The sequence below is a fragment of the Botrytis byssoidea genome (genome assembly GCF_014898295.1).
Source record: "Botrytis byssoidea strain MUCL 94 chromosome Unknown BBYS_032, whole genome shotgun sequence".
Classification (NCBI taxonomy): domain Eukaryota; kingdom Fungi; phylum Ascomycota; class Leotiomycetes; order Helotiales; family Sclerotiniaceae; genus Botrytis; species Botrytis byssoidea.
In genome coordinates, this window is record NW_024065873.1 from 56,787 (window position 1) to 77,620 (window position 20,834).

Below are 20,834 nucleotides of genomic sequence, written 5' to 3' on the forward strand. Positions count from 1 at the left end.
TGGCACAGTCGATACTTGTGAAACTCAATTGTATTATAACGTACGATATGTGACGCTTATGGAAGTACTCAAGATGTACCATGGCTACCAACTTGACATTTCGAGCAGCTGGTAAGCCCACCATACATAGATAAGAGGCGCTTAGCAGTTTCAACAAATCATTGAATCTCGCCAGGCCATATTGATATTTGGTAAGCTTGCTTGATTCGCTATCCTCACTTCGAGGGATAGACCTTTCAGAACGAAATTAATTCATTAAATTGATATAAACATATAATATTTGGTGATAAGATACATGGATTTTCCCAAATACCAACAAGAATAATGCAGCCCTGTGAATGATACAGTTGACCCAGGGCACGCAAAGCAAATCAGATGAGCAGTATCTGGATGATGGTAAATGACGAGAACGGCAGTTGGCGATCTTGGTTAGATCTGAACCACCGTGCAATCTGCGACTAGGGGTTTGTGATGATATTGATCAATGAATGGGTCATGCTGGAAACTTTTACCGGCCGACCAAAAAGACGATGAGTCGCACAGACTGCGCCCAGAAAGCCAGCTTCTGGCTCGATACTACCACACCAAAATGCAAAGAAAGATAATTGTGCCACTCGTGATATGCATTTGAGTCGCGTTCATCCAAAAGCGAGACGGACTGCTATGAGATATATTTGGGGACCCCGGTCTCGTATGCATGCAACAGAAGAGGGCCAGGCGCTTTCACCCTTATGTTATTGGAGGATCAAGCCCTTTCGCACACTGCACAAAAAGAAAAGCTCCCGAGACAGTTTCCCATCACCATGGTGGATGGTCCATTGTGGCGTGTTACCTGCTCTGCTGCGGTTTCCAGAATATGAACCAATGGAGTGAACGTGCATTATTTTGGTAACGAGGTAGGACTGGAATGTGATCCAACATCCCCAAGAAAATTTCTGCACTGAGTTGACAGGTTCCGATGATGGGTTGGCCGGCATTTAGGACGCCATGCCTTTGCCAGCTTCTGAGCGGGGCTTGGATCTCAAGGGAAGAAATCCAATAAGTTCAATATCACAGCACATGTTGGCAAGCATCTTCTTTGAGTCGAGAAATGGAGAGAAAGAAATTAGATAATTGGCTAATTGATATTTTATTTTGTTTTATTTTATTTTATTCTATTGTGATGTGATGTGATTGAAAAATCTGTTCCGCTTCGTACATTTGAGTCGGGTCGATATCGGGTAAAGTGTAAGACTGTAAGTGTACAGTATATATATTATATTTCTGCCGGGAATAAATCTTGCATTTTTAAACGGTTGTATAGATTGTCACGCTTGTATTACCCCAACCTCTTTGCCCGTCTCTATTACTGATTAAGAAAGATCCTTTATCCATGAAACACCAAGTAACTCCGTAGATTCCTTTTTCTCAGACCATTTGGTGGTCAAGCCATTAATTTCTTCCCAGACCAATGGAAATGGAACATGGATCAAATAGTTTGTTTCTCTTTACTTTCTTTCCTTTTGATCCCCCACACACGTAATACGGTAACATAGGAATAGATACAGATACTCATTTCGTGGCTAATTGTCCGCGACCTCTTCGGCACGATACAAGTGTGAGAAGACCAGAGAGCCGATAGCCTCCGTGATCCTGATGTTATGTAGCCTGTAGGTAGGTAGTTAAGCGTAGGTAGTAGGTATCGCAAGTGCTGGCCAATGTTGATCAGCATCAGGATTCGGCATATCTAATTTACCAAACGACTGGAATTCAAGGACCCGAAGCCTACTCTAGTACTCTTCCAGGCGAGTTCTGGTTTGGACGGACTTCGGAGTCGGTGGCTATTGCGGAGGACTAAGTAAGAGAGACTACTTCGTATATCACACAAGCATTATTTGCAGATTAGATTGAGCTTCTACATGCACATCTTGAAAAACTGAGTGGTGATCATAACATCCGAATGATTAAAGGATTCATTACGGGTATTCATCGCAATCATCGTAATCCAGTCAATTTAAATATTTATTCATTTGGTCGGATTCAGGGAGATCATTGCCCGAACGGGGCGCAGAAGATTGGTGACGCCAGCGGAAGGGAGACGAATAATACCGGTTCGAGTAAAGTAGGTTCCGGATTTTTGATCATGGAATTGTGGATTTTTGTCCGCGCATTCCTGAATACCTCGATCGGGGTACATGTCCGTGGCATGCAACTTCTCTTCGAGATTAGCCTCCCGCGTAGCTAATCGTATGATGACTACTTTAGTCCTATTTGATTTACCCGGGCTAGGGGCGCCAGTAAGGAACAGTAGGCTCTCAAATGAATGACTCGATCTCACGGAGTTCTACAGAGAAGTTGGATTGAAACTTTGGAGAGAAGCAAATACATGCATACATACTTCGCGATTAATTGGACTCAGAGACTCAGAAAGTATTCATTCAAAGCAGCTGGAGGATCTGCTCATGCTACTCATCATCCATCAATCGAAACTCGGTAGCACAATGAATTGAGGCTAATCAACGAATAATCAACGAGCACTCCTGTATCGTAGAAAGAAAAATAAAAGACTGCTAAACTCTATCTTCCTTTGGATGAAAGCTTAATCGTTTGACATTCCGGAAGCAAACTAATCGGAAATGCTTCGAAATTTAAACGTTTCCCAAGAAATGCAGAGGTTTAGACGAGAAATTGATGCACGGCTTATGCGATACCCCTTCATTCTCCTCAACTTATTTTGGGCAATATTTCCCTGGTCTTTGTTCCCACAGCTGCAGCATCCGCAGCTGAGATTGTCAGAATTATTATGGGGGTGTTATTACTATTACCGTCAACCAGATTTCCTATCTTCTAACAAGGTTTGACATAGTGGATTCGCTGACCATTGACCAGGCCGTGTAGCCGTCAATCTAAATACCCGCACCACCAAATCTACGCTACTCGCATCATCAAACCAATGAACATCGATCTCGGCTGAGACAAAAAAATGCTGGAGTGGGCGAAAAAGGAAGGGGATTTTTGGAAAGACAGGAAATTTCATACCCAAACATACGAAAATTGCGATGTTGAAGGTTGAAGATACGAACGATACCAATGCAAGAAAGACGGAATGACTTTGTATCCGTATTTGCAGAGAGAGGGAAAGGTGCACATGCTCTTTTTATATAGCAATGTCTTTCATTACTGCTTTTGATTCACGGGTATGGTAGTATGGTGTACGTCGCATTGCAGAGGAAAGAATGTATGGCCAGGCGTGCGAGGGAACGAACTACCTTTGGGCTGGGTAACGGAATGAGCATTGGAGAGCCCAAACGACTTAAGCCCTGTCGTCCAGCCTGTCGAGCCTGTCACGTCCCCTGTCAAATGCATGCTTGGTCGAATTCCAGTCATTTTCCTCTTCCCTGGATTGGTGCAATAGGATCCAGGTAAGTTACATTGAGATGGAGTTGAAGTATGTATGTATGTATTTGTAGAGACAGAGCACGGAGTATGTATCGATATGTGCGCCATTGGTAGCTTGTCATCCAGTCATTTTAGATCCAGCGAGCCAGCCTTTCCCTTCTGCTGAACACCACCTTTGGAGCCTTTATTTGGAGAGTCCTACATAATATCGTGTTGTGTGTATGCATTACATTACATTACCACGCTAAAAGCGGGCAACCAAGATCACTTCCCTCAATACTTTGGTAGTGGCAGACTGGAATACACTCGGGCCCTTTGAATTGGTCTCTGGTGCTAATGAATGAACTAAAATTCCTGGGGATCGTACAAGCAACAGGGCACAGCTTTTCTCCTCCCTTTCGATTGATTAATGGGCCCTGCTTGTGGACCGGGAATAATAGCGACTGGAACTGGAAGTGGAACTCGAACTGGCTAGGATTGTGATTGGGATGACCCAGCAATTCCTTACTATTATCTTTGTCGTGCAGTAGATAGGTAGTTAATTCTCGACTGCTGTATCTCTTCTTCGTCCTCGAAAACTTGACACCACTCGACTTCACTCGACATCACTCACTCGTCGACGACTCCATAGGCAGGCAATGGTATGAAGTGATCGAGCAGAGGCAGCCAGAGAATACAGAACATCTTTGTCGATATACTTATTTATCATTATACCTATACTCCGTGTCGAATCAGCGGGAAGATACTCCAGTAATATTCCATCGGGAACACTGGCAGATTACCATCCTCACCATCCTCCCGAACTAAGCGTCCCTAAGCTTTCTAGCTTATGTTGAATAGTAGCCAACCACTAACACGGCCATTCCGATCTCAACATCCCTTCCAAATAGAAACCACTTGGAAAAAAACAATTCATTCTTTCATCTGGTAACTTCTGAAGTTACAACAGTGTTCTTACGATTAATTCAAGCCTCATAAATATCGCAGAAGTTTGAAACATACAAATCTAGGTACGCATTTGACTCGATAACGCATGGTCGCTTCCTTACTTTAACCTTCCGATAATGTACCCATTAAACTGGGTGTCGGGACCAAGAATTAAATTCCCGGTCACTGGAAGCTTGATGGCTCAAGGCTAACGACGAGAATATAGCATATATCATAATTTTGTTGAAAGTCGGCACCAATGGCTGAACGAAACATTTCTATCGCTTCAAATCATTTTAGAGGGAGTGTGGACTCCAATATGGCTGCGTCTATAGGTCCCAAAAGCATGCCCGAAATAATTACGAGGACGACCAAAGGAGGGAGGAAACTGAAATATACATTGACTGTGATTCAACAACCTGAGCGTGCGAGAGCATGTGGCTCGGGAGCAAAATGTACGTCGGGCTTTCTTTCAGTGAAGGGGCCAAATAATTGTTGTGGAGACTAATATCGTTCTTAGCATCTGCCGATCGACGTCCAGTCGACCCTCCTCCCGTGGTTCAACTTCGCATTTACGATGAAACCGATCCACGACAAGAGAAGGAGATAACATTCCACTACAATGCAAACTTCTTCCTCTTCGCAACTTTGGAGGTAGCTCGGAATATTGCTCAAGGTCGTGTACAAACTTCGGCTCCTCAAGCACCCGTTTTGACGGGCATGCCAGTGTCTGGAATGGCCTACTTGGACAGACCCAATGAAGCTGGATATTTCATTTTCCCTGATTTATCTGTTCGACACGAGGGCCAATACAAGTTGAGCTTCAATCTCTACGAGGAAACAAAAGAGGAGAAGGATACCGACATCGAACCTTCGAACGACCCAAGCATGCGAAAGATGTCGAGCGCTGCGGCCGCTGCCGAATCGTCTTTTGATTGGCGCATGGAACTCAAATCTGATCAATTCACTGTGTACAGTGCAAAGAAATTCCCTGGTCTTTCCGAAAGCACTGATTTGAGCAGAACTGTTGCGGAACAGGGTTGCCGTGTTCGCATTAGACGTGACGTGAGGATGAGAAGAAGAGATACAAAGCCTGGTGGTGACTTTGGTGAAAAAGAAGATGAATATCAGCAGGGAAGAGCTACATCTCCACCATTTGATTACGCCATCCAAGCTGCGAGGCAAAGAGCTCTGAGTGCAAGCGTTCATGAGGATCCACAACAGAGGCGTGGATCAGGGGAAATCTCACCATATCATTCGCCTGTTGTAACTACCCCATTTCGTACGCCTTCAATATCTCCATCGACATCCAACTCCGCTGTTCCTGTTGGTCCCCAGCTTGGCTGGATCCCGAATGGACCTGGCTATGCCGCTGCTCCGAGTTTCCAACCACCACATCCACCTCCGCCTCCACCCTCATCCTATCCACAGCCAGTGTCAGCGACTCATCCTAATCAAGGCCCATCGACGCAATTTCGTCAGCAACCTCCCCAAGGCCCACCTCCTGCACCTATTAGATTTGATGAGAGGCGAGCTTCATACAGCCAATTCCGTCCTTCCACAAATCCTCCTCAACAGCAATCGTATGAACAAGACTACCGAAGAATGTCCTTTGGATATCAAATCCCTGCTGCACCCCAAGGCCCTCAACCCATCGCCCCTGCTGTTCAGAATCCAGCTTATAATCAACAATCAATGGAGCCTCCTTATAGCCGCAATCCTCCTTCTGCATACTCAACCAGCCATCAGGATTCTGTCGCTCTCGCACCACTGAGGGGTGAGCAGTCTACAGCCATGTCTCCTCTTGCTTCGGTAACGACTATTTCACGCGGGACGCAAAACTCGGCGCCAATATCAAGCCACAAACTATAACAAGTTGGAGAGATCTGGGTCTTACAATCAATATGCTCCCATCGAGGCCGAGCCACCAAAATCGAGTAATAAGAGAAGCTTCCATGATGTTTTCAGTACTCCTACTGAATCATTACACAATGGTAGACGACCAAGTGCTATTTCTGCAGAAGACGAGCAGGAGGAAAGCCGCAGACTGCAGATGACTTACAGACGAGCCGATGGCAACATTCACCAGAAACCCGCCCCCGGACTCAACTAAACTGCACCAAGCTTAAAAAGTTTTCAGCAACAGCGTCAGTCACGATATTTTAGAAAAGGCGTCTGATTGACTTTTTCTCTACACGCCTTCGAACTTTTTTTACACCGTTTTTTCAAAATACGATTCTGAAGCTGATTTTTACGATACCAATTTGATGGGTATATATATATACCTCGAAGTTTTTACACCTCTTTTTCTATACGATTCGCGTTGTTATTTACACGTATTTTCGCACGCTTCTGGAAAAGCATACATGGCACTTCTCCTTATGATATCTAGATGGCGGAAAGCATTGACTTTCTGATACCATTGTATTTCTTTTGTTGGTACATTGAGCACATGTGGGAAATTTGCATTGGATGAATGAGACGAGAGGTTGTGGCGGGCTGAGATAACGAGCAGACTCCTTTTTTGAATGAGATGGATGGAACCGAACGGAATAGGATGGAATTGCATAGAATTGAATACCTACCTACCTATATGAAATGAAAGATTAAAACTGGACAGCTTTACACAATGAATACTACAGTAAATATGGTCAATTGTTCTAGAATCTGTGAATATAAGTCATGACTATCTTCTCATTTAAGGGTACAGGACTGAATTCACCCTCTCACCTCCAGGTTTTCCGGACCACAGGTGAGCTGGCCCCATGGATTTCAGGGCTGAAGCCGTTACTGTAGATACGATGCAGGTACAGTTTATATATTACGGCTACTAATGAACTAATGCTCGACATGCACACTTAGGCGTATAAACAATGGCCTGCATGAGATCATCGAGGAAATTGACAACGTGGAAGACGGCTATTTGGTGGTGGGTATGAGCTATAAGGGTCAGATTTGGATATACTCTAAGAGACTAAAGATATATATATCTATCTAACGCATGACAGTATTGATACTGTGTTCGCACGTTTGTGACCCTGAAAGGATAGCTAATAGTTCAAAGTTAATGATTGACAGGTGATATGTAGATAGCAGCTAGAAGGTAACAGTAATAACCAACTCACAGCTGCTAGCGACTAATAGCTAAGAAGAGCTAATCGCTAATAAGAGCCAACAGCTAACAGCGGTGCAATGATAAGTGAATAAAACTGGTGAAGAAATGCTTAAATTCGCAATCAAAGTTATGTTCCTACTCATTACCCAAGTATCTCAATGGATAGATAGTATCAATGTATAACTACAAGCGCGTAGAATTGAATGGCTGGGATCGCCCGCGTATACATACCCATATGTAATTGTGTATAAACTAATTTCTTGGCAACGGTTCTTCGGTTTATTGACATACTAGTTAATTGCCTAGGTTACTAGGTTACAGGTACCTCCTAAGCTTAACCTTAGCCACTCACTTTTTTTGTTTACTTTCTACTCAAAGGAGAGTCAAAACTCGAACTTACACTCGGCCTTCCCCTTCTTGACTCAACCCAACAACGTGTTTCCTGCGTGTTCATGCAGCGGTGAGACTAATTTTATAACTCCCCATTTTTTGTATGCAACCTGCACGTTGATATCAACAAGAAAAAGGAAACACTACGAATCAAATTCCAATTAATGCGCGAAATCCTTCGAGGATTGGGAAGACTTGTAAGACATTCTGATACGCTATTCAAGCTACCTGGAAATAGAGGTGCATATTCAAAATCATATTGATCACCTTTATTTTCCCCTCTCAAGTTCAGCTCTCGTTTTCGATCTTCTTTCTTCTTCGCGACCCTTTTCGTCCTCGTCTTCGTCTTCGTCCTCGTCCTCGTCCTCGTCCTCGTCCTTCTCCGTCTCCTCTCTCTTTCTGCTTAGAGTTCGACAAGCAATCACCTTCATTTGAGCGCGTCAATGTCACCGTGTTAAATATCCGTACTTGAGGATTGGCAATGGCGAGTTACAAGGTTAGTTTTCAACAAGAACCCCAGATCCATATTTCAAACTCAATTGATTATATGCACCTTCCCCAGTCCCGAGAAAAATCATAATAAAAGGGTCGAGGTATAACAGTCACTAATATTCTAATTTGTCAGACTCCTCGCCGCCAGTCAATGGATCATCCCATGGGCGAGAGTCCGTTCGATGACGCTAGGCATTCCATTGACTCGAGACCGGATTCGAAAGGTTCGAAGAGATTGTACAGTAATCGCAATGCCCGACCGACAATTCTAGGAAACGATGGCGAAGGTGGATGTTTTCTGGGACCTGCTTTCGATAACGATGAGGAGTATCCGGACGAGAAGCGTCACCGCTCTGAAAACTGGCCTTTGCCATCGGCGCCTGTCCCACAGGAGGCAGTTGTCCCTCCGTCTCGAGTCTCTTCACGCGCTCAAAGTCGAACAAGTCAAAGAAGTCGAAGATCTACCGCATCTCCCCAACCTAGTCGACCTTCTCTCCAGAGATCTCGTCCCTCGAGATTTATGGAAGGTAGTATGAATGATAAAGTCAGTAAACTTCCACCGACACCATACCTTTACCATGAAGAGGAGCTTCGTGAGCGATACATTGAGGACGAGCTTATGGGGAACAATGGCCAGACGACTCCAGGTAGAAAGATGGCGAAGCCTCGCGGATTCATGCTACATTCAAACGTATCCATGGGTGCAGAATCCTCGCTCGCAGGTAACTCCGATACTTCTCGACAATCAACCATATTTCGATTCGGTAGTAAGATTGCAGCGTCAATCAAACCGTCCAACTGGAAGATATTCTCAAAGTCGCAAAAGGTTCCAGAGGAAACACCCCAACAACGAGCGATACGAGAACAAAAGGAAAAGGCAGAAAAGATGTACCACGAATTGAAGACAGACAATTACTTTCGAAAACGTGCAATTGTTCAGCAGCCAGGCTTCAATGCTGTCAGACATTCTATGGATCAAACGCCACGAATTAAGCATGATTCTGGAGTCGAATTGAACGACAAATATCATTCTCGAGACAATTTGCCCTTGGGAGATAAGAGGCAGAGTAGACTCAATGCCAGTACTCAAGACTTTTATATTGACAGCCCCGGCTCTAAGATGTCTGCCCCTGTTGATGCTTCGACACCTCGAAGTATTTTCCACCGAAAGACACCATCAATGTCGAACCTTAGAAACATGACGAGTAGAGAGTGGATGTCGCGACCTGCCTTTCCAGAAGATCCTCGATCTGTAAGAAAGGTTCCATCAAGAAAGGAGTTTCAAAGACAACAGAAATTGGTCAAGCGTGTCAGTGATTTGGAGACAAAGCTTGAAGAAGCTCGTCGCCAATTAACGGATACTTTCGCAAAGCCACTTCCTAATGAGCATATCTACCAACCTCCTGATTTCCAACAAGAGCGATCGTATCAGCAGTCATATCAGCAACAGCAATCGCAATCTCACCCCCCTTCAGCTGACCGATTTGGTAGAGCACGTTTCGTACCCGGTGCTTTGGCAACCCTTCCATCCGAGAGACTTTTGAGCGGTTATGTTAATCCTACAGCGGATTTCAATGATAATGAGAATTTTTATAACATTGGAACAGCAATTACTACGCAAGACAGTATGGATCATATTTCGACCGGCCCAACCGATTTGTTCAAGACGAGCGAGATACGTCCTGTACAAACAATTCAGCCTCCTATCACAGCACCGGAGGAGGGATCAGAGTATGTGTTATCTAGCATCGAATCTGAGTCTGACAGTGAAATGTCTGATGTCCATAATGCCCAAACGATTGTCAGAGGCGGATCTGTCAACGGTGCCAAGATGGCGGTTGAAGTCAAGCCTGCATCTTCACGTATTCTTTCACAACAAGCATTTATTGAAGTGCATGCTTTCGAAGCAAAGGCCGACCAACCTCGTACAGCGAGGAAGAAGAGCGCAGAGAAAGACGGAGCTTTTAGACCTACACCCGAATCTGAATCTGAATACGAATCTGGTCCAGATCTTGATGTCAAACCTCTCAAGAAAGTCAGAAGTAGCCGAAATCGCAAGTTTATCAATGAGAAGAGTCCTTACACGGGGCCATCTTCTCCCGAAAAGAGAGTCGTTTCTGATGGTACACATAAGTCAACAGCCCGACAACCTCTTCCTGGCCGTGGAACCGAGAGACCCAGAAGCATACTTGTAAAACTCAGAATTCCCAAAGATTCACCTCTTGACAATACTGATGGTGATTCTCTCAGCTATACTAAGACGAGAAGAGCTTCATCTTCACAATCCGAACCTAAGGTTGATAGTGCTGACCAAGGAACCATTCTACCGCATACTTTTTACGGAGTCCCTCCTGTACCCAGAACCCCTCAACATGTCCGACTTCCTAGTGGCGAGATGCTCAACACGAACGAGACCCGACGGCAACACACTCAAGCAAGCCAAGAACCTGGAGATTGGCCCGATGACCTTGAAATCTTCTAGTCAATTCTCTCATCCTCAACTATCACCACCATACATAACAGCACATACAACCAAAAGGCGACCTACACACAAAACCCCACGAGGAATATACCCCCAGCAAGATCACCAATTTGACATCACCAGAATGTGTTACGAGTTTACGACAGACATGATGATTGGATATTGTATTAATCTACTACGAAATTCACGACGTTTTTTTGCGCTTTTTAACGGCAGTACCTACCCCTAATAATTATTTCCCTTCTTCCTTAAGTTTTCTTTTGTTTACATTTCCTGACTCTCTTTATGAATTATATGAATGACAAAGGCGTCTGTCTAATTTTTCCCATTTGCGAGGGCTTCATTGCATTTACATAGCATGGCACGATAGTCAAAAGCGACTGGGCGATTTGAGCGAGCATTTTTTTGTTTTTCATTGGGCATTTTGATGCATATGAACTTCACAGGCGACTAATTTGAGGAAAGGGAGGATGGAAGGTTGGGTTGGAAAGGGGAGGGGAGGGAAGGAAAGGAAAGGAAAGGCAAGGAATGGGATGGGATGGGATGGAATACCTGGCAAATTTTCTTTTCAAAAGGAATTCATTGTCCATTCGATTTCAGTGTCATTTTCATTTCAGAAGGATGAAATGGAAGGTTGTGTATGTGGTGCAATTATGATTTGCATCACGATCTATCTCTTTTAACTGTCTACTTAACTACTAGCTACCTAATTCGATTCGATACAAACATCGAATTTCTCTTCATCCATCTGTACATTAAATACCTAGGCTATCCCAGGAAAACAAATCCCGAATGTTAATATGAAAAGAGGATTCCGCTTGTGATGTGATGCTGTCAGTGCATGGTAACGCTTGCTCACGTGCTCGCTTTCCAAAAATGTCCGCTAAATTGACAATTGAGACTTCCTCCCACCCATCATACCATATTTCCCATTCCATCCTCCAATCCATCCTTCCTATAACTATCATGTACAGGTAAAGCCCAGGAACCAACGAGCCCCAACCCCGACCAACCAACCATCAGCACCAGCACCACCGTCGAAATCCATTCCATTGCAACTCATCAAATCATCATGAACGCTAAAACGCATAATAAACAAAGCATAGATTGGCCGTCATCTCTAGTGTGAAGGCGATCGAGGGGTAACGGACGTAACGTAAGATGAATAAGAAAAATAAAAACTCGTAATAAAAAGGCTAGCGCGGATGATCGCAGAAAGTGTTGTAGTTTTTGTAAGGCATTATAAAACTTCCATAACACGTCCGCGATCTTCGTTTCGATTTGTAAGAGAAGTGAAAATATAAGATGCATGGGACCAAACGGTAGCGATACGAGTGTGAAATGTGGCGAGCATCATTACGAGAAGGAGAGGAATCTGTGGAGTTTCGTTAGCCTCGATTATGTCAAATGAAAGAGTAATACGGTTGGGAGGGGGAATTGAAAAACAGAACAAAAATGTGAACATACCCAGATAAGGAATAGCTTCCTATCACTCTTGATCCTCTTCAATTTCTCCTGGCGTAGTAATTGTATCTGGTTCTGCTGCTCCACGGTGACTATTTCCTTTCCGCCAATTCGAAGAGTTCCCATAGGCATCGGCTTTCTTTGCGTAGCAGTTGTTGAACTTTCTGCACGTGCCACAGATGTGGTTGTTCCAACCTGCATTTCTATTTGATCAAAGATTTGAGTACATTTGCTGTCAGCAACGGTATCTGCGACTGCTTGTTCTGCAGAAGCTCGTTTCACGTCCATATCATTTTGTGGGAATATATCTTCGTAAGCAGGTGGTGCTGCAGCTGCGTTACCAGAGAAAAGATCCCACCATTTGTTGCCTTGTTCCTTGGCACCATCTTGACGATTGGGACTTTCTGGACGGCTGCCGATACGACGGGCCATGGGACTTGGTAGATAAGCTTGATAATCTGGAAGGTTTGCGAGTGTAGGCATTTGTGGCATCTGAGGCAGGTTTGGAAGACCAAGATGCATGTTGTTATGGAAGGTTTGCTGAAGGTGCTGCATCTGAGCGGTGAATTGTGTAAATTGTGCGAACATCTGATCTCTGAATGCAGTCATGGCCATTGTTGGGGAGGCCATTGCTTCGTCTGCTTCGACTTCGGGTAGTTCCAAAATAGGAGGTTTAGTTATCTCGATAGTCTCATTCAGAATCTTTGAAGTTGACCCTCTAGATTGTCTACTTCGCATCAAGAATGTCCCATCGGCAGTATCAACATCAGCATCCTCGTCCTCGTATTCATTGTCATCCTCATCGTCGCTATCACTGATGCCGCTTTCATTGGGTATCTCTGCAGTGGGTGGTTGCCATAACGATCTTAATGATGTCGCGCTGCTTGTTCTACTCTTGAGTGAAGAACCACTTCGTGTTCTTGAATGATGCTCTACTCTGCGAACGGCACGATGGACTTCCTCAGAAGATGTCATATCTGCCGGAGCATAACCTTGGAGACTTCTGATCAACGGATCGGCACCGCTCAGGATGAGACGTCGAACGATTTGCGGATGGTTATGAAGAGCAGCAAAATGCATAGGAGTAAATCCACCTTTATCTCGTGGTTCACAATTCACGTTTCGCGCCAACAAAGCGGCAACGAAGCGATGCAGTCCCAAGGAACAAGCAAGATGAAGCATTGTTTGCCCAGATGTTCTGCGCAGGTTGAAACGCGGCTTGGTCGGACTGTCGTCAAGATCAATGAGATCTAGGCATCTCAATAGCGTTGCTTCAACATCAACACCAAAGCTTGCCGCATTAAATCCACCACCGTGCTGTGAGGATCCACCCCCGCTAGGTGGAGATTGGCCTGATGGTGCTCCCCAAGGACCATCCACAATTCTTCTTGCAAGATCACGCACATCTTCCATTTTGCCAGTCATCTTGTGACCTAATACAGCCAACGCTGTTCTAATTATCTGCTGTTCGTCATCATCTACATATTTGAAAAACGCAGTTTGCTTTGGCATTGGTGGTGTTGGATATTGCTGTCTCTGTTGATGCTGATGTTTGAACGTGACAGGTACAGTTCCAGCGATTGCAGAGGGCGGCAAGAGACATACTAGAGAGGTCTCTCCCCAAAATGTTGTTGTTGTTGCTTTAGCATCACCAAACATGACTTCCAGCCCTTGACAGAATCCACTACCCAAACAGGTTACTTCTATTCCACCAGCCTTTGGCCCTTCATTTGGTATTAGTTTATGAATCACGGGTGGCCGCTGTGGACTCAAAGTCAGAGGCATGCCATACATTCCATTGACAACAGCTTGTGGCATATGAGCTTGTTGCTGCTGCGGCTGATAAATCTGAACATTATTGCGCATGCCATTCGGACTGGGGGCACGACTAGGATGCGCTGAAGGGGGCGCTGAGAAGAGCTGATGCATGGCCAAACTTTCTGTTGGTTGAGGTCGATGGCCATGAGGAATGAATATCTGGTCATTACCATTCGGAGTAGGAGGGCCTGTGTTGAAATGTGTTGGGATATTTTGCATCGGAGCAGGAGGGCAAAAAGGCTGCTCATTTGATGAGAAATTTGGAAGGTTTGGTGTGAATGGGGAGGGTATAGCTGAAGTGGTGGCGCTGACCGGAACAAAAGGGCCATTGCTCATTGCCGGTTGCCCTGTCTCTAATTTGGTCATTGCTAGACCAGTGGGAACTTTACCAGAGGCACTGGCTTTGCGTTTCTTGGACAGTGGAGGACCGGATGGAGTCGAGGGCGATGCTTGTGGCGATGGATGCCGGGGTGCCATTGTGGTGGAAATTGCTTGAGGCGGGTTGGGTGGTGGATAATTCATTGGTTGTGGATACGGCATGAAGTTTTGTGGCAGGCTCTGAAGATCCGAGGCGGATGGCGATACACGAAAGGGGGCCATGCCAGAAACGGCACCAGACGTCATATCGTAGCTTCTTTCATTCGAATATGAAGTCGAACCTGGATACATCTGTCCGTCTGGCGCACCAGATGCCTGTCCGGAAATAGGTAATAAGTTATGCGTCTTATGATCATCGGTAATCATGATTGAAGAGGTGATTGCTTGTGCAATCAGGCGATCTTGATAGTCCTTGATCGTAAAGATTACCCGAAACCCGATCTTTTCATTTTGGTGTCTACAATAACATGCGATTCGCATGGGAGCATCAACTTGCAAAGCACCATCAGGGACCATAGGTTCAGGTCTGTCCCCAGTAGCTTCCGAGGGGGGTTGGCTTGTTGGTGATTGCCAATCCTTGACTTCATGGGTGTTGAACACAATGACTCGCTTAGCCTCGTCTTTGTGCCATGATTCTTCTTCTTCGACCTTCTTTACCTTCTTTCTTGCGGCGCGTTTTCTCTCACGCGTAATGCAGCCGCTACATATCAGCACCTCGCCTCCATTCAGTGGTTTTCTGTCGTCCTCTTCATCGGATCCATTATCCGAAGACTGACTTGGTGAGACTTCAGGTGCTGCTGCTCTTTCTAAAGCTCTTCGAAGAATATCCGGGTTCTCCATTGCACTAGAACAGACCAACATCGTATAAAGCTCCAAGGTGTCAGGTGAGCGTTCCGGTGGAGGCTTGACGAGAAGTTTAGGTTTGGAGATCGTTTGGGTTGGTAAGTGAAGCTTGGTGACACCTTGGGGGACAGGGAAAAGTGTCATTTTGATGGGAATTTGAGTCTCGACTCGTGATTTCAATGGTGTGGGGTGTATTGTCAAAATCGGCTTCGTATTTGGGGCGCCCGGAATCTGGCGGCCCTTGACTTGGGGTGTGTTTTGAAATGATAGGGGGTTAAAGTGTGCTTGGGTTCTCATTATATTGGGAGGTATTTCCATGCTATTTGTCCATGGTGGAAGACCATGAGCCGCGTTAGACATCGTCCCAGACATGAATTCAAGCCTAACATTGGGAGAGGGTGAGTTAGTGAACATATGATGTGCAGGGGACGACACCTGACTTGTCGACGCTCCAGACAAGGGTGACGTTTCCCTCGAACCGATATGGTATCCGTTTGTAGAGTGAGCTACCGAATGTTGCTGTCATTGGTATATATATTAGTACACCTGTATACATGAAATGGTAATGATTGATGATTGACTTACAGAGTTTGATTTGTTGTGACTCCTGAATTTCTTCCTACCCATTGGTGATATTATCTTCCGAGGGGTGTCGTGCTTTATAGCCGGCATTTCTGGTGATTCCATATCCATTGCTACAGCAAAAGGGCTTGGACTACTCGACGCACTATCAAAGTCAAAATCATTCTCCATGGTCTTGTCATTGAAACCAAAATGATTAACCATTGCTGAAGGATTAATGGTCCCGTTCCCAGCGTAGTCACCATAATTCGACATACTCTCCCCTTTGATCACATCGTCGCCTTTCCAATCTCCCATATCAATATCGTCACCTATCATTGCGGTCCCCGAGTGCAAAGCAGACCCGGACGAATCGGAACTAGATTTTCTATTGTATTCCATTGAATCGGAGGTAGAGCTCTGTGACGACCCGGCCGGCGAGGCTGTTGATGGGGCTGATAAGGGCGCCTCCAGTACAGTCGTGTTAATGAAGGAAGGTTGCTCGGGAGTTTTGTGACCGGCAACACTCGGTGTTGCATATGCTGAGTAGTATGGGGGTGAGTCGTGTGAGAATTCCTCGAAGAGGTTATTCGGACTATAGGTTGCCTCAAATGGCAAATGTGAATTGTCGAGGAATTCAAAATCGGGATCAGACTCCGCTCCCGACATGTCTGAATTGAGAATGAACGGCGGCGAGCTTGCAGATAAAGGTTCTGATATTGCCTGCATGGCCTCTAGGAATGTAGAAACAAGGCTTCTCGAGTGCACTGTGTATCCTTACGTGGTAGAGACTCTGTGAAGCCCTGGTCTGCACAGGTTCATGAATCCTAGGCGCGAATGATCGACCTGGCGATAACCTCTATCCCAATGATATCAATACTATCGGAACATTGCGCGCTGCCCTCGTCAAGTGTATGTATGTAATGGGAAGGATGGATGCGGTCGTATGAAGTCGGACGAGGATCTTTGTACGCCAAGTGTAGCGTGCGTCAACAGGCAGGACGTGAAAAGCCGAATAAGATTGGCTTTGGGTAATATTAGAACGGGACTGTTGCGTCGAAAACAGGCCTTGAATAAAATGGGTATTCTGAAGGTAGGCAGATTGAGTAGCAATTTGTGGGAAAAGGGCAAGAAGTACAATATACTCTGTACGAATTGCAAGTACTTTGTAAAGCACCAAGTGGAGTACAATACTGCTGCAATGGTCCCCAATTTTGGTTTGATGGTGATCCTCGTCTTTTTTGTTGATTCCTAATTCCTCAGGCTACAATTGAGTTTTCCCACCAAAACCCGACGGTCCTTACCTAATCCGAAGTCTCTCTCGAGTGTGAGGTGAGTCTGTTGTGTGTAGGTACTCAAATCCAAAGCCTTCTTATTCATTTAAGAAGGAAAAGAGAACAAGCGATCAAAGGTTGGAGTTCGAGTGAATCTTGATGGAATTTGGGCTGAGTAAGTTGATGGAATGGAGTATTGGAATTTTTTTACAATTTTGCGAAATGCAAACTGGCGGTGATGCTTTTTGACATGTCACTATCTACCAATTGTTAGACGGTAAATTCTCGCCAAAATCGCTCTTACTCCAAATAGATTAACATGATATACTTAGAGAATCTAGATGATAGCTCCTTCGTCTTCCCACACGAACTACGAACTACGAACTATCCTCCCCAAAAAACTCAAAATGATGGCACTACATCACTCTACGTCCTTTCTACAATTTTATACTTTTATTTAATCCAGAGTCGAATCCAGCGACTAGCAGATTTAGAGACAAACAACATACGCACAGAGCAGAAAAAAGAAAACTGTTCATTAGTCAATACCTAGGAAAAAACATGGTAACATGGAAAACTGGCGGAGGGATGGATTGAGTGGCATGAAGAATGAATGTGCATGGATTAACATGCGAGCAAGGTCAAATTCTCCAAACAAACAAATGCAATAAAAGAGAAGATTCATGGGAGGTGGAGCGACGGGGTAAACGAGGGGTTTGAATGCACGATTGCGATTACGGACCTCAAACTTTTAGAAACAGACGAAAGTCGATGCGAGCATTACGACTTAAACCTTCCGAAACTTTGATCTCAACTCTTCTCAGGGGCATTGGAAAGGGAGGAAGACAAAGACGGTGCCGATTCTTCCCTTCCTCTCTACCATTTTGCACCACCATCCTCTTTCAGTCCATCCGCATTAGAGATAGTGAAGAGAGTGGCTTGCATACGGGCGTGCCAAGGCATACATTTACCATTGGCATGATCTGCTTTTTTAACCCAATACAATTTTGTATAGGTTGAGGGGATCGCCTATGGTTAGAAGCGTTTATGTCGCCAATTCCACGGGGAAAAAGCTAGTCCGTTCTTTTTCTCCTTCCAAGGCAAGGGCATGCTTGGATGAATATTATTGTGTCAGAATAGGACGAGTGCCTTTCTTTCGATCTTGCATTGATTCATTATACAACAGCCTTTGAAGGCTATGGCTCAATGTGTAAGCGGTTTTATTTGCTACAAGTTTGGTATTAGTCACAATTTTCTTGATGCTTTTCAAATCCAAGCACGGTATGGTTTACCTACGAAAATCAAAACACGATTGCCTACAATGCGCATTCTTCCTCAATCCTAGCAATCAACACAATGTGTTATGCGGGAGTTGAGAGTTCCTCCTCGTCAATAAAATATCAATGAATATTATCGAATAGACTATGAAATATTGCTTGCTATGTTTTGATGCCCTGGTAGTCTGCTACTCCTACTCTACTAAATCAATGTTGCATGGCTGGCCGTTGTATTCTTGTCCACCGTGCGACCCTAATAATGACAGGCTCGGGTCTTTCAGGGGTTGAGAAAGGGGACTAGATCTTCTCCTGGGTCTCGTCCGTCATTGCTAACCCGGTAGACCTCGAGTCGCCGAATGAAGGATATCACGTGTATTTTGTGCGATTGCCACCCCCACGTCGTATGGCTTGTATTGAACGAATGGGTGCTCAGCGGTTTCGGCTGAGTAGCAACATGCCGAGTCTGAGATTTGGCTTCTGCAAGATACCAATAATCGATTCGAATCAATTCTTTGACCCAATCACTGGTCATGAAAGACGAAACCGATAATCCTCGCCCTCACACTTTGGAACCCGAGCCGAACTTTATGTCCGTATACGAATACCAAAACACCAATAGCCGAAGATTACTCCGTCACACCTCAGCACTTTCGGCATCTACAATATAGATTCAATATTCACACTTTTAGTCGCAATAACTTTGAGTTATCCGCCCGCTGCTCTGATCTTGTTCTTGATGTTTTTATTAGGTCTGCAGCTCTATCAAAATCGATCAGTACCCATTCAAATACTCAAACTAGTCAAGCGTAACCCTCATTTCGATATGAACGTTCCAGCGCCTGTAATATAGCTAGGTAGTTGTCAGAAACATGGCTTGAAACTACTTCGCTACTGTAAGAAATATCGAATCCCAGTTCCCTGAGCAGGCAGAGTTTGGGCTATGATTCTAATCAAGGAGCACTAAGAATACCATTGGTTCTGTTCCGCGATCTCTTTCCAGGTTCAAAGTATATTCGTTTTAGTCACTACCTGCCATCTTTGAATTAGTTGCATCAAAGTCTGGACTTGTTGTTTGGTGTATAAATTATTGTACAGCAAAGGCATTATTTGACTAAAAAGAGCTACCAAGAAAACATGCTGAAAACGACGGGCGTTCTCTGGCGGAATGGTATTCCGGTACTGATGGCTTGTCTTAGATGGAGAGTCTAGAGGTTACCCGCATGCACATCATCTTCATTACACCCTCCCGTTACATCCTGCTCCCCATCTTGAACCCCCACGTTGTTCGTTTCCCCACTCTTCAGCCGTCCATTCTTTCAAGATCTAGCCTGGTCGATGACATTCTGTCCCCGCACGTTGATGTGATTCTTCTACTGAAAGGTTGCTATTGCTACGACACCTACCGAATAGATTCTTGTCCGCGGCCAATTAAAGTAGTACACAAGCCTCAGTACTCAAATCTACCTCGATCTGCTGATCACTCGTTGCCACAGTACAATGGCATAAACCTACTAAATATTGGAACAAGTATACAGCATTTCCATCCATGCTTCAGCATATCTTCAATCGTAGCATAGCCACAATCTCGATCAAACAACCATACAACTTCGTCAGAACACCTCGCAAGCGCAAGCCCAGTCAAATCCATATAGTTTGATCGGCTCAACATGTAAAAAAAAACAGGCAAACAACCCCACGAAATGGGGCATTCATTCATGATCTTTTAGATTAAAGTAAAGGCAACAATTCAAAGCCACCCTACCTGTCTTGTCTACAACCCACTTGGACCAAGTTTTCAATCTGCCAAATCCTAACTACACAAACCAGAAGTCCTGTCTATCATCAGCTAAAGGAAAAGCCAGGATAGTCGTCAATGTGACGCTGCAAGTTTACAGGGTAGCTAGCATAGCATCCATCTTATTCTATCCCCCATTTGAACCAAACGAACTACAGCAACTTCCAATCTCGCGTTTCTATACATGTATACTGCAGTTCTGCATACACGTCTTAAATATCCATCTACAGTGCAACATGCAACTTTAGATGCAGCTACAAATAGTAAGGTGCGTTATCGCCTCACGAAATTGAAGGAACGAAAGAATCTTCAAGTTGGCATGATGTATGCAACACTGCAAGGTACAACAAGTACTATATGACAAAACGGTTATAATGCAGTGCGATACCAAGTTCTCCCCTCCTGAAAGATCCTCAAACGCTGATGTACATCAATTGGTTCTGTGAATACTAGGATGCCTATTTATCCAATCAAGAACCCCTTCATCAATGCGACCAACTTCCAATCACAATTTGATCCCCGCCCAGACCAATCATACTTACTCCTCGTCTCATTCGTTACAAATTGGGCTCTATCAAAATTCAATACATCGTACTTGCGACTCCCCTCTCCCAAAAACCATACCTTGCCTACCACCGTC

General features: G+C 44.7%; 3 protein-coding genes across 3 annotated transcripts; 2 read left to right on the forward strand and 1 right to left on the reverse strand.

Annotated features, from left to right (window-relative positions):
• Nucleotides 1–4,624: 4,624 nt before the first annotated feature.
• Nucleotides 4,625–6,418, forward strand: EAE97_010943 (uncharacterized protein; the record flags this gene model as incomplete). The annotated part of the gene is made up of 3 exons (XM_038881458.1): nt 4,625–4,760; nt 4,826–6,117; nt 6,182–6,418. The coding sequence occupies 3 exons, from the start codon at nt 4,625–4,627 to the stop codon at nt 6,416–6,418; spliced, it is 1,665 nt and encodes a 554-aa protein (XP_038727617.1).
• Nucleotides 6,419–8,154: 1,736 nt separating this feature from the next.
• EAE97_010944 (uncharacterized protein) lies at nt 8,155–11,242 on the forward strand. The gene is made up of 2 exons (XM_038881459.1): nt 8,155–8,306; nt 8,436–11,242. Exons 1-2 carry the CDS (start codon nt 8,292–8,294, stop codon nt 10,782–10,784), a joined length of 2,364 nt encoding a protein of 787 aa, XP_038727618.1. The 5' UTR covers nt 8,155–8,291; the 3' UTR covers nt 10,785–11,242.
• Nucleotides 11,243–12,024: 782 nt separating this feature from the next.
• On the reverse strand, nt 12,025–16,577 carry EAE97_010945 (uncharacterized protein; the record flags this gene model as incomplete). The annotated part of the gene is made up of 3 exons (XM_038881460.1): nt 12,025–12,159; nt 12,252–15,806; nt 15,873–16,577. The coding sequence occupies 3 exons, from the start codon at nt 16,575–16,577 to the stop codon at nt 12,025–12,027; spliced, it is 4,395 nt and encodes a 1,464-aa protein (XP_038727619.1).
• Nucleotides 16,578–20,834: the final 4,257 nt, after the last annotated feature.